Source organism: Salarias fasciatus, chromosome 4 (genome assembly GCF_902148845.1).
Source record: "Salarias fasciatus chromosome 4, fSalaFa1.1, whole genome shotgun sequence".
Taxonomy (NCBI): domain Eukaryota; kingdom Metazoa; phylum Chordata; class Actinopteri; order Blenniiformes; family Blenniidae; genus Salarias; species Salarias fasciatus.
In genome coordinates this window covers 23,483,685-23,495,919 of record NC_043748.1, presented here as the reverse complement: position 1 = coordinate 23,495,919, position 12,235 = coordinate 23,483,685, and the positions used below count along the sequence as shown (strand labels likewise).

General features: G+C 41.2%; 1 protein-coding gene across 1 annotated transcript; it reads right to left on the bottom strand.

The window, feature by feature from the left end:
* Positions 1–5,301: 5,301 nt before the first annotated feature.
* On the bottom strand, positions 5,302–12,018 carry LOC115387579 (macrophage mannose receptor 1-like). The gene is made up of 6 exons (XM_030090355.1): positions 11,991–12,018; positions 10,936–11,014; positions 10,319–10,696; positions 9,217–9,552; positions 8,403–8,491; positions 5,302–6,261 (listed from the first exon to the last, which is right to left on the bottom strand). Exons 2-6 carry the CDS (start codon positions 10,970–10,972, stop codon positions 6,124–6,126), a joined length of 978 nt encoding a protein of 325 aa, XP_029946215.1. The 5' UTR covers positions 10,973–11,014; positions 11,991–12,018; the 3' UTR covers positions 5,302–6,123.
* Between the last annotated feature and the right edge of the window lie 217 nt (positions 12,019–12,235).

The window sequence follows — 12,235 nt, the reverse complement described above, 5'->3', positions numbered from 1 at the left end:
CTTTTTTTTCCAAAGTCAAATCAAGCCTGCTCTGGACAGCTGAGGACAGCACCTGGAGGACACACACCTGGACAGGGTTCCATACCATACAGCAACAACACACACTCATGCGAAGGGGCAATTTCGTGTCACCAATTGATGCATGTTTTTGGACTGTGGACATCACACTGTCTCTTGAAAGTTAAGAAAAAGGATGCAAACCCATTTTGAGTCATCAACAAACAGCTGTTTCAGAAAAAAACAGAAAAGAGTTGGACAGGTCTCCAGTTAGCCGTACAGCAACCACACACACACCGATGCCTCGGGACAATTCACTCCTAAGTCCCCAATTAAACTAACCAATTTCCCTACTGATGTTAAAACAAAATCCAGCCACACAAGCTCCAGTAATTTGAAAAAAAAAAAAAAAAAAAAAAAAAAAAAAAAACCATTGTCAAGTTGTAAATGATCATAACTCTGTAGCTCCCAGTGGAACTGAATGCAAACAAGAGAGGAGTCCACACAAGAAGGTTCAATGGAGCAGAATTATGAGGAAGATACTATTGTAGCTAATCTAAGACCACTGAGGTCTGTTTTCAAAGACACCAGGACTTTAAATCTTCACAGGGGAGAAGAAATGATTCAATGGTACATTCAGACATGCTATTATTTTCAATTTATTCCAAATGTAATCAATCTTATGTTAGGAGTCCATTCTCCTTTTCTTGGGTGGGGATGCGTCTGTCTCTGCAAACCCAATTTTTCAAGTCACAGATTAAAAAAAAAAAAGTACTGTATGCTGCAATTTTTCTATCAATGTCAGAAAATTTTGAGAAAAAGCATATACACCTGTATTGATGTGAAGTTCTTTCCTACGAGTCACAGATTGTGTTCATTCAGTCTATACAGAGAAAACACAATATTTAACTGGGATCCACTGACTCTACAACCAACCACAAGACATGATGCATCAACAACCTTCTCCCAGTTTATTTGCATCCATAGCAGCCACGCTGGCAAGAAGACATACGTCAGAAACAGGCCGTAAGAATGTACGTCAAAGCAAAAATACGATGAATTGTAGCATCACTCAAATGGATTTTATTAAAATAAAGTCTACAGCTCAGGATTTACAGTGAAAACACAAGGAAAAGTCACCATCTTTGTTTTTCAACTGATAAAAGCTACTCTCTTCTGATTGGCCGTGGAGTCAGTCGATCTCAGTTAAGCACCGCCTTTTTCATAGACCGAACGTACAGATGGCTTTTCGCCAAATTTACTGCAACAACAGCAGAAAATAATGTGAACATGTAAGTTTTTTCAATACTTCAGCTATCCTAAATTCCTTTTTATATTCTATGTACTATTTAGTTTCTTCATGAATGCATTGAAACTGTGGATATTTTAAATAATCCATTGAGCTTCGGTTGTCAAATCAGCAAAGCGGTCAACAGTATTGGAGCTTGTAGAGGATTAAACTTCCATGTTCATCACTTTAACTGAAGGAGTTCTTGCATGTGTGACAGAGCATTTTCTTTAAAGGCTGAATAGTTTAACACTGTGCCACTTACAGAATAGAATTGACGCTGCTCAGCACATACACATTCATGTAAATCATTCACAAACCAAAAAAATAAATAAATAAATCAAGCAAGCATATGAAAAATCAGAGCTACAACAAAACTCTGTCATCACTTTGCAAATTATTGCCAACGAAGTTTTACATATGCAAAAGCCCTGGGTGTTTTCTGTACTACTGCTGTTCCTACTTGAATTGGTGCTGATGGGTCAGATCACTTTCAGAAAGCTGAGAGCAACTGAATGTCAACAGACAGAAATCATGATGGTTGAACCAGAATTTCTTTCTGAAAGAAACTTTAATTTTTTGTGTTTTTGGGTCCATCCTTTTCTGTTAAGGCTCATTTCAAAGAGATGAGACCTTTCATCTCAGAGACACAACCAGCTGTGTCAAAGAAGCTAATGTCCACCCGCATATTTGCCTTGTAGACTGTAATGTCCCCTTACCACATTTGTGACCGAAGGTTTTCTGTCCCATCCTCTAACCTGAATGACAAAAAGGAAACTGGATGGTGACCTCTCTCCATGACTTCAGGAAAGAGCAGACCTCCAGGTGCTTTTGCTCTTGATATATTGAACTGAACACAATCTTCAGCTGGCAGGTCGTTGTCAACCCTCTCAGGGTTCTGGGATTTTAAAGGAGCTGTATCATGCTTTTCCGAGCCTGGCAACGATGGAGTACTTTTGTGTTATGAAATATTAGTAATTCTGTATGCCGTGTTCCATATTGACATGTTATCATGTTATCTTGGAAGCAACAGAATCTCATTGTCCCAGGTTACTGTTGATTGCATTTGTAGGCGCTGATGTGGAAACTGTGAGACCATGCCCACTGAGGAGGAAAATCTATGCTGCCCAGAAATAACACAGGTAGCTTCTGTTTTTTTTTTTGCTTTTTTTTTGTCATATCAATACTAATAAAGACATTCAGGCTACAAATGAATTCTTAAATGAACAAAGAATAAATGGCAAATAATGGCACACATCATCACCATACACCATCGAGGACATTGTTGTTCGCGGAAAACTTTTTACAAGAAATTACTTTCTGCTCGTCAGGTCATAGGACAGTGTCTTTTGTGGATTATCACAATGTCTCTGGAGGCACATTATGATAACATGTCAAATATAACCTTTGGGGAAAAAACACTTTCATCGCTGAACTGGCAACAATGTTTGCAATGGTAATGGTCCTGACCACTGGTCTTATAAAATGTAATATTACAACCCTTTGGTCTTGCTCAGATCATAGACCTAGGTGCTTTATCAGCATCTTAATTTTCTTTGTGCAGTGTCTATTTCGTGGTATTTTTGTATGTGGTATGTGATATGTGTTTGTCTGTCACTGAATGTGTGGTGGGCAGAGCTGGCATGCGAGACGGCCACCTGAGCTGCACACCTGAGAACCATCATCACTAGCGCCTCTACTTAAGACTGCAGCAGAAGTCCACTGATCACCAGATCGTCAGTTTACTCCCCCCCCCCCCCCCACCCCCCCCACCCCCCCACCCCTCTTGATTCCAGGAAAGACCTCTTTGATCACTGCACAGTACGTCCTCTGTGCTGACTCCTGTTCTCTCCCTCTGCTCACAGTGTGCATGTGCTGAGAGTCTCAGGCTCCCTGTCTCTGGTTTCAGCTCCAAGACCACTCAGACTCACAATAAATCTCCCTTTACTTCTATTGTCTAAAGGGGTACTACTGTACGTTGAAATTGTGACACGTTAACTGTGGGCATCTGCGGCAACTTTAAAAAAACGTTGATATATATATATATGTGTGAACTGCGCTTTTGGGTGAATGGTGTTGCTGTCCATGGTGCTGAACTGTGTTAGTATGTCAGACTTCATGTCCATCTGACTGATTTCAAAATGACGAGGCCGCTCTACTTGGTTTTGAAAGCATCTGTCGAATGATTTGAGAGGCATGTCAATAAGTAGTAGGCTAGTAATGTTTGAGAAGATGCAAAATCTATAAACGTGAGTTTTTTTCTTGAACACAATTGCTTTAATCTCTCATTGTTTACCTACATGAGGTTTATTGAGTTTAAATGGCTCAGATGTGACTTGTTCCATCAATGGTCCATCACAACCCAGGACTGATCAATATCCCCATGCCTGTGTATTCAGAGCCAGTGAACATCAAATTTTCAGAATAACAAGTTAGAAAAATAACTGTTGATGTGAGATACATTAATCGTCACTGGTCATTACCAGTTGGGCCCTAAGGCAAGGCCCTTTTGCACCAAATGCCTATACCTCAACAATGAGCGCAATAGAATCATACTGGCTCGAACGCCGCCCGCACCCTGATGACAACTTGTATGGAATATGATGGCATTGATGGAGAGCTACGATCAGAGGAGAACATGTTTTTCCTATATATACGAGGGTGTACCCAAAAAAAACGGAATTTGATTATAACTGTTTATTTATGACATTTCCAAATAAAACACCACCGTCGCCTTCAAAATAATCCCCATCTACATTAATGCAGCGCTCCAGCCGTGTCTCCCACTTCACCAATGCGTCGTCAGACCCGCGCGTAAAAGTGCCGTTTTTTGCCGGCTGCGATTTTTCTGTCACCTCCTCCACATCTGCAAACCGCTGTCCCTTCAGCTCTTTCTTCAACTTGGGGAACAAGAAAAAGTCACTGGAGGCTACATCTGCCGAATAAGGCGGATGGGAGAGGAGATTCATCTCATTCTTCTCCAGAAACTGCGTGAGGCGCAGCGCCGTGTCCGCTGGCGCTCTGTGGTGGTGGATCAACCGGCTCCACTCCGCCACTACGCTCTGCTTCCTCCTCACATCCTCACGGAGCGTCTGAGGACTTCCATGTAGTAGTCCTGATTTACAGTCTGACCTGGAGGGACAGACTCGCTGTGGACGATACCCTGGACAGCCAAGAAGCAGCTCAGCATTGTTTTCACGGCTGAGCGCACCTGACGCGCCGACATCTGGCCCTTTTTAAACCACCCGAACCACTCATGGATCTGATTCTTCCCCAGAGCATCATCCTTGTAGGCTTGCTGCAACAAGGTGAGTGTTTCTGCTGCTGTTTTTTCCCAGCAAAAAGCAGAATTTAATGTTTGCGCGCTGCTCTGGCTTCACTGTCAATATCGCCATTTTGGGAAAAATCGCAGACCGCAGCTGCACTCTGTTGCTATAAATAGCGCCTGACAGGCGTCAGTGTAACTCTGGGAGCTCAAATTTCTCACAGATGTGCACGAGGCTTACCTGCAGCACATCTGACGGCCAGAAGTCGGAACTCATTATTATTATTGTTTTCTGACCAAATTCCGTTTTTTTTGGGGTACCCCCTCCTATATATAGGGCGATGGGTTTCGTGTAGAATGGGGAGGTGGAACAGAGCAGAGCAGAATCAAGCGGAGCGGGCATGTATGCTGTGGAATGAGGCAGGAAGTCTTTTCTTTAGTGCATGTTACGACCAGCTCGTTTGGGAGATGGGTCAAGGCAGTAACATAAAGACCACAGATTGAATGTGGAAATTAAAGTTATTTATTTAACAAAAGTAAGACCAAACGGTAACAAAAGGAGACTCTAACCTAGAGTTGTAAAACCAAAACACAAATCCAAAAGGTTAATTCAAAACACAGAACCAAAACTACAAATAGTCAAACCAAAACGAGTGCCTCACTACCAAACACAATACTATTTCAGAGTTCAAGAGGCACGAGAGCATGGCGAGCTACTGCCAGCTCTAGTCTGTGTCCTGCTGGCCGCTTTTATCCCCTCAGCTGCTCCGCAGGGTTGGTTGACGAGGTGCTCTCGGGCCAGGCTCCCCAGGTGCAGGCAATGGAGATGATTCCTGCAGCAGCAGCAGCCTGGGATCACGCACTCTGACACAGACACACACTCACATTGGGGGGGGGGAGAACTGAGAACACGGCAACAGCCGTAACAGTGCACTTCCTAATTCCCTCTCATTTCAGGACAGACTTCCTGTGATTTTTCACTCCACTGAGATTTTCAACTCCAACCACAAGCAACACATCAGTGAGATTCAGTGAGACTGTTTTATTTAAAACACAGTTTCATTTACACAGTGGGAAACTGTGAAATAACTTTGTGTTGCTTTCTTTTATCAATCTCACAAAAAAAATAATCAAAATAATACAGTGAAAGCACTGTCTCTTCAAAACACATTAAAAACTATCAAATCGATCTCGTTTCTTTGTTGCTCTATTAGGAAACACTCTAAGCACTGTTCTACATGTTCTCTTCAGCTGAGCGATTTTGCAGATTGACTAAGATATGATCACAGGTCTGCATATCTGTCTGGAAAAATCCTCATTTTGTCAAATTTGCAGATCAGCTGCAACTTGTGTTTTTGTGCACAATACCCAGCTTGTACTCCTTCAGAAGGAATGAAAAAGCAGTCAGCATACATTTTTTTTGAGCTGATTGACAAACAAATATGAGTTAAAAGTGAATTGTGTCCTCACTGGATCTTTGTCATTATCTTTGTGTCTGAACAACTGACACATGTCAGATAGAATTAAAATGATCACATGTAGAACAGAAAAGATCATGAAGATGATTCTTCGCTCATGTAACGATGCAGGTGTTCTCCTTGGACTTCTCCACCTCTTCTTTGTCTTGGTGGAAGATCTTCCCATCAGGCTGCTTCGTCCAGGTCAGCTTCACTGCTTGTGTCAGTCCGAGATCTGTCACTGTCTGGTTCAACTAAGAAACACAAACATTCCTGATCAGGGATCTCCAAGAAGCTGGATCATGTCAATCAGACCCAGTCATTTGATCTGGTCGACGTTCCACCCCTGAGGAAAATGGCTGAAGCTGTTCTCTTAAATAAATTGAAGTCTAACTGAAGGATTTACACTGTTGAACATGTTTCATATGTTACTTTAATGAGTTCTTACCTAGATGAGTATAAAGTAGGGTGACCAAGCGTCCTCTTTTACCTGGACATGTCCACTTTTTACGTCCTGCCCGGGGCGTCCGGGCGGGTTTTTTAAATTCAAGGAAATGTCCGGGGTTTACTGTTTCTCATAGCATGTAAACATAAACTGACCAGTGCTTTGCACACAATATTATGATAACACTTTGTTGCACGACGTAATTACCGAGAGGCTGCCTTGTGAGCCGATCTGCGCCGCGCTCACACACACACACACACACACACACACGCAGATGGAGCAGAGCAGACGAGGCTGTTCAGGCAGCGAAGCACGGAACATGCCATTTAGCCTTTAAGCTTAAATGTGCTGTAGGCAGGATTTTGCTAGTCAATGCTAATTTTTCTGTGTTTTCTTTGGATTAAATGTTAGAGTATCCATTGATAATCCTTTAGGAGTGTAGCATAATTGCACTACCGCGAGGGCGCAGCGTTTCCATCTGTCTCTGTTCTGAGCTGAAAAGGAATCTCCACAGCTCCAGGTATCTTTGACCAATCAGAAGAGCCCCTGAGGCTCTAACCGTGATTGGTCGAGGGGCGTTCGTCACACGTTCTTGTGGGAGGGGCTTAACTTGCGTAAGGGCGTGATGTCAGAGAAAACAGGACAGGATTGGCTGTGCTGGGTTTCAAATCGCCATCTTGCTTAGGTAAACCTAAGCAAGATGGCGGAGATGCTGAATCCTGCCTACAGCACCTTTAAGAGCACCTTCACAGATGAACTGCAAAAAAAAAAAAATCCAACATAACGAGATAAAAATAGAATGTAGAAGAAAAGCAGGATGAAGAAATCAATTAAAGATTTTTTGTTTGTTACGTTACTATTTCAGTGAGACTCTTCTATTCTTCTATCTTATTCTTCTATCTTACAAATACTAAGAAATATATTGTCGAGTCTGGATTTTCCAGCAGAAGAGTTCACATTATTTAATATTTGAAAAGAGTCTAAGAGAGCTATTATTTTGTTGCAAGTTCTTACTTTTCATTTTATTTTATTAAAGAAGTTAATTTTGCATTGAAGCGTGTTCATCAACCTCTGAAGCCTATCTGAATTTGTGTCTCGAGCCCCCCCCCCCCTGCCGCCGGTACTCTTTTTTGGAATTAAAAATATGGTCACCGTAGTGTAAAGGTAGTCCCATTTTATTACATTTCAGGTTTTCTGTCCAAAATATGACAACTTCAGCCTTGAGGCGCCCATTCTTAGACAATCAATGTCCTGCAGAAAAAAGCAATTAGTGCAGCATTGTCAGATCTGTGAGGCAGGTCACTGTCATATATGTTGGTATTTTCCTTTCGTGAAAACGCAAGAAAATCCATCAGTGATAAGATCGCATTTCCAGAACAACTTGACATTATTTTGTTTTTATTATTTTTTTAAGTATTTATTTATGTTTTATGCAGTGTCACTCAAAAGCTTTTCTCCAAAATCCTTACAAATGTCCTCCTTTTTTGAACATTTGAACTGAGATCATGAAGATTAAAACTCAATTTTATGGACTTTAATTTCCTCTGGCACTTTTTACTGTTTTTACATATTTTTTTGTCTGTCTCTCTTTTTTAAATTTACAACTATAAGAAAACACAAATGGCATTGGTGAGACACTTTAACTGTTCATTCCAATGAACAAGTCATTTGAAACACAAAATAAGGAAAATTTTAGTCTTAAAATGCGAGTCTTTCTCCACTGTTGGGATTCTTTTCTTGTGATGTTGTGAAACAGGCGTCGAGGATTCAGACTTCATTCTGTCATTCTGACCATGCGGATTGTTAAATAGGTTTCATACCATTGTTACCGTTCACAGTTGTTGCACTTGGGAAGTTGTCAGAGAAGTGCTCAACGGTCTCCAAGATAAACGAAAACACCTGAAACTGGGTTTCACAAGGACAACAGTCCAGGTCAAAGGTGACTGTTACCTGCTGCAAGATGGCTTCTGCTTCATCCTCCAGGTTCAGTGATAAATTCTCAGTGGTTCCTTTTAACATGACCTTCTTCATATGAATCTCTTTGTCAAAGACAGAGAAGAAAATCCAGAATAATGAAAAATTCATTTGATTCATATAAAACTTCTGTGTCTCTGATTTGAATCCAGTGCATGAACTCTAAATGTCAGAGTTAAATTGCTTCAGCCTCAGACTCCAACTTACAGCTGAAGCATCAGATCGAACCAGACTGACAGACTTTTAGGGCGCATTTACACAATAGTGGTGCTCAGAACCACTGAACACAACAGTACACAACTGAAATTTGAAGTTTATCATGTGTAAATCCTTACATAAGGAGTCCTCATGGTCTCTTCCAGCTTGGATTTAACATGCAAAGTTTGTACCTGTACAGACCAAACTGGATGCTGATTTAGAACAACTTAAAATCATCCGAAAACAGAATCAGTCAAGGCAGATCTTTTGTCACTGAAATTGTGACTGTATACTGCAACCTGACTTATGATGCTGATATCATTGAATTATTGACAGTGAGCCTTCCTTAATAAGGTGGAGACGAACTCACTCTGCTCAAAAAGAGCCCAATGAAAACAGTCTTTCTTTCTTTCTTCTTTTTTTTTAAAGGGTAACTTCACTCTGAAACACCACCAGTATCAGCAGTTAGCACTTAAAAAGAGGTGGGGTTACACAAGAAAAGAGGAAAGCCAGACATACTGGGAGTGTAAACTCTACACAGAAGGACAATCCCACCCATATGTCTTTCAAGCAAAGCAGAAACAGAACTCACCAATTTGACAGACAAAGAATAACTGTTGCTCGCAGTCATCGTCCTCCCAGGCTCCTCTACGGACCGTCACACAGGGAGTTCGATTGCCTCCGTTTGGTTCCTCTAGAGTCGTGTTCCACCTGTAGAAAGTCATGTGACTCCCATCTGACCACTTCCACGGGGCTCTGAAGAGGCTGATCCAGTGGTCGACGCCCGCTGTGAGGGTCTTCAGCTCTTCATTTTCAGCTTCATTGCTCACACTGGCCAGGTCAGTGAAGTTCCTCCTGCAGTGCCTGTGGGCGTTGCTCTTGCTCAACTTGATGTCCATCAAAAAGAACCTGGGAGTGACCGATGGTCCTGCAAACATGAGACGGTACATGTACGGGATATATGTGCAGGAATGCACAGATGCCAATATTCGTACTAGGAGGAGCTCCCCGCTACAGCGTGCAAATACCAGGTTACAGTTCGGAGGTTTTTTTTGTTCACACGGCTCGCCAGCAGGCGGTTTAGACTCAGGTCTACAGGCAGTGTGAAAGGACACAAAAGCGATTATTAGCGGGTCGAAAACACGGGTCGACCTGCTAGTTGCAGTGTGAAAGGGGTATAGGTAAGGTCAAACCATCATGGTGTGGGGGAAACTCTGGGTTCATGGTGATGGAATGGAATAGCTTACTTGAAATGAAATTCAGTTTAAGAACTTACATCCATATATTATTGAAGTAATATTGAATAAATATATTTTATGAAGGATTTTCAAATTGTTGCTAAATTAAATTTTTTATTTTAAATCTCACGTAGCATTTCAAGTACCGCCAGGTTTACATAGACCCTAATTTCAGAACCACCGCTGTGCATTATGTGTTTCCACTTCTTGTCGAGGCTTGCTGTGCTTCTCTCTAACTCAGTTTGTGTTTTAGGTGTGTGTCTGACTCTGTGCTCTACGTCAGGGGCCACCTGAGGATCTGTTTTCAAAAAGCTGTGACTCTGAACACCATCGTCACAGAAAGCCACAAAACACAACAGAAGTTTTGTGTTGTCACTTGACACTGCTGCCTGGAAACAGAAATCATCAGGTGTGGTATTACTGACATGAAATTTTGCTAAAATGTGATTTTCTTACCATTGGAGCAGACAAAGTATTCTTCCTCACTGCATACGGAGTCATGCCAGAAGCCATTTCTTGCAAAGACGCAGTTCTCTTGTCCCTGTTCGTGGTCATCAGGTTCACCTGGAGCCCACATCGTGAACTCTGCTGGAACATAATTTCCCTCCCCCTGTATCCACAGCCATTTGGTCAGCTCATACCGCAGTCCGATCCACACCTGTTTCCTTAAATGAGGCTGGGAAACGTCCACCAGCTGCTCCATGTCCTTTGCGTTCCGAACAATGGCCAGGTTTGAGTATCTTTCCTTGCAGTAGTCCAGGGCTTCAGACCACGACTTTGCTTTTTCAATCAAGAAGTATTTGTATGGCAAAGAGGCCGGTAGGAAACACAGACCTGGGATTATGGAAAGAAAGTCAGGTTATCTAAGGATTTATTTTAATGATTACTGTTTTTCTTGGAAGATGCTCTACAATCATATGAAAAAAAGGACGTTAATGCTCGTTTTGGAGGCTTTCCAACTTTACTTGACTCAATTGTAAATGTTGAACTGTATATTTGTTGTGATTCACATCATTCATGAAGAGTTATCAAGCAACACATCCACACACACTCATCAGTAAAGTCTCACCAACCTGATAAGAGCATGAACAAAACAAGATATCTGTCCATGACAGTGATGATTCAGCTTCTCTTCGCTCTTCTTCTGTTTCCCTCCAGGAGAAAGACAACAGATGGTGTGATTGATGAGGTATTGATGTAATGGTCATTGTTTTATCATTCAGTTGTTGACACCGATGCCTCACAGTCTGAAGGTCTTGGTTGTAGAAATTATTCGGAATAGCCTTTTTTTTCCAGTGAAAGTAACTGCTAATATTTGTGTTTTAATCAGAGTCACAGACAACACAAAGAGAACTGAGATCAGACATCAATAACCTCACAACATGCTATATGTGAAATACAGTTTCTTTGTTATATTGTGAAGCCATATTCAGGTTGCTTAAAGACCAGAATGTAGAGTGAAAACTGTGTCCTGTCGAGTTTACATCAGTAAAACAAAGAAAAGTACACAGCAAAATTTGGTATTTTCGGATTAATCTCCATGTGAGTTGAATAAACTCAGTCTGAGTGTAGGTGTGAGATTGGCTCCAGGATTGGAGTTAAAATAACTGCTTTTGAAATTGATCTCTTACCCCCTATTCAGAGATAAAACTGAACACTTCTTGGTGTTAAACCACTTCTCTGAAGAGAGTAAATGTGACTCTAAAATGGAGTTCATTTTAGTATTAACTCTTGATCAGTGTTGAAAGTCAACACTTAATATAAAGTTGATTTAACACGATTTAGAGTTGACATTTATTCAACATATACTGTTATATATAAAACTCATTACACTGAACAACCCCAGTGCTAACTCAAGCTTATTCAGACTTTATCTAATTTTACATGAGTCATTTAAATCACATCAAATTCAAGATGAGAACTGATTTTCAGCACTGAGTTTTTGTTTTATTTTTTCCTGTGGATTCTATAGATGTCCAAATTGGTTCATCCTCCAACTTTTCTTCCTTTCAAAATAAAACACTCTCTGCAGACAGAGAATAAATACTTTCTTTTGGAGTCCCATTTAAACAGCTGATTCTTCACACTGCTGTTACTGTTTAAGCTCCACCTGAAGAAAACGTCTTACCTTTCATAAAAGATGGAGGTCAGTGAGCAGATCAGGATGAAGTGGGCTTCTCAGCTCAGCCTTAAATACAAAAACAGTTGCTTTACTTCTTTGTCTATGTACTTGTTCGACACCAGTTTCCAGTTTGCATCCAATGCGAAAACACTGATAAACATATGATTTACATTTCAGTGGGGTTATGTTTCTGCTTTCCATCACAGCTGAAGTCAAATCTTTTTTTTTTTTTCTGAAGTCAAATCAAGCCT

Coding starts and splice junctions, on each gene's coding strand:
- LOC115387579 (XM_030090355.1), bottom strand. CDS start 10,972: ATGGACAGATATCTTGTTTTGTTCATGCTCTTATCAG. Junction 9,553..10,318: donor ATACTTTGTCTGCTCCAATG/GTAAGAAAATCA, acceptor TCATGTTTGCAG/GACCATCGGTCACTCCCAGG. Junction 6,262..8,402: donor CAGAAGCCATCTTGCAGCAG/GTAACAGTCACC, acceptor TGTGTTTCTTAG/TTGAACCAGACAGTGACAGA.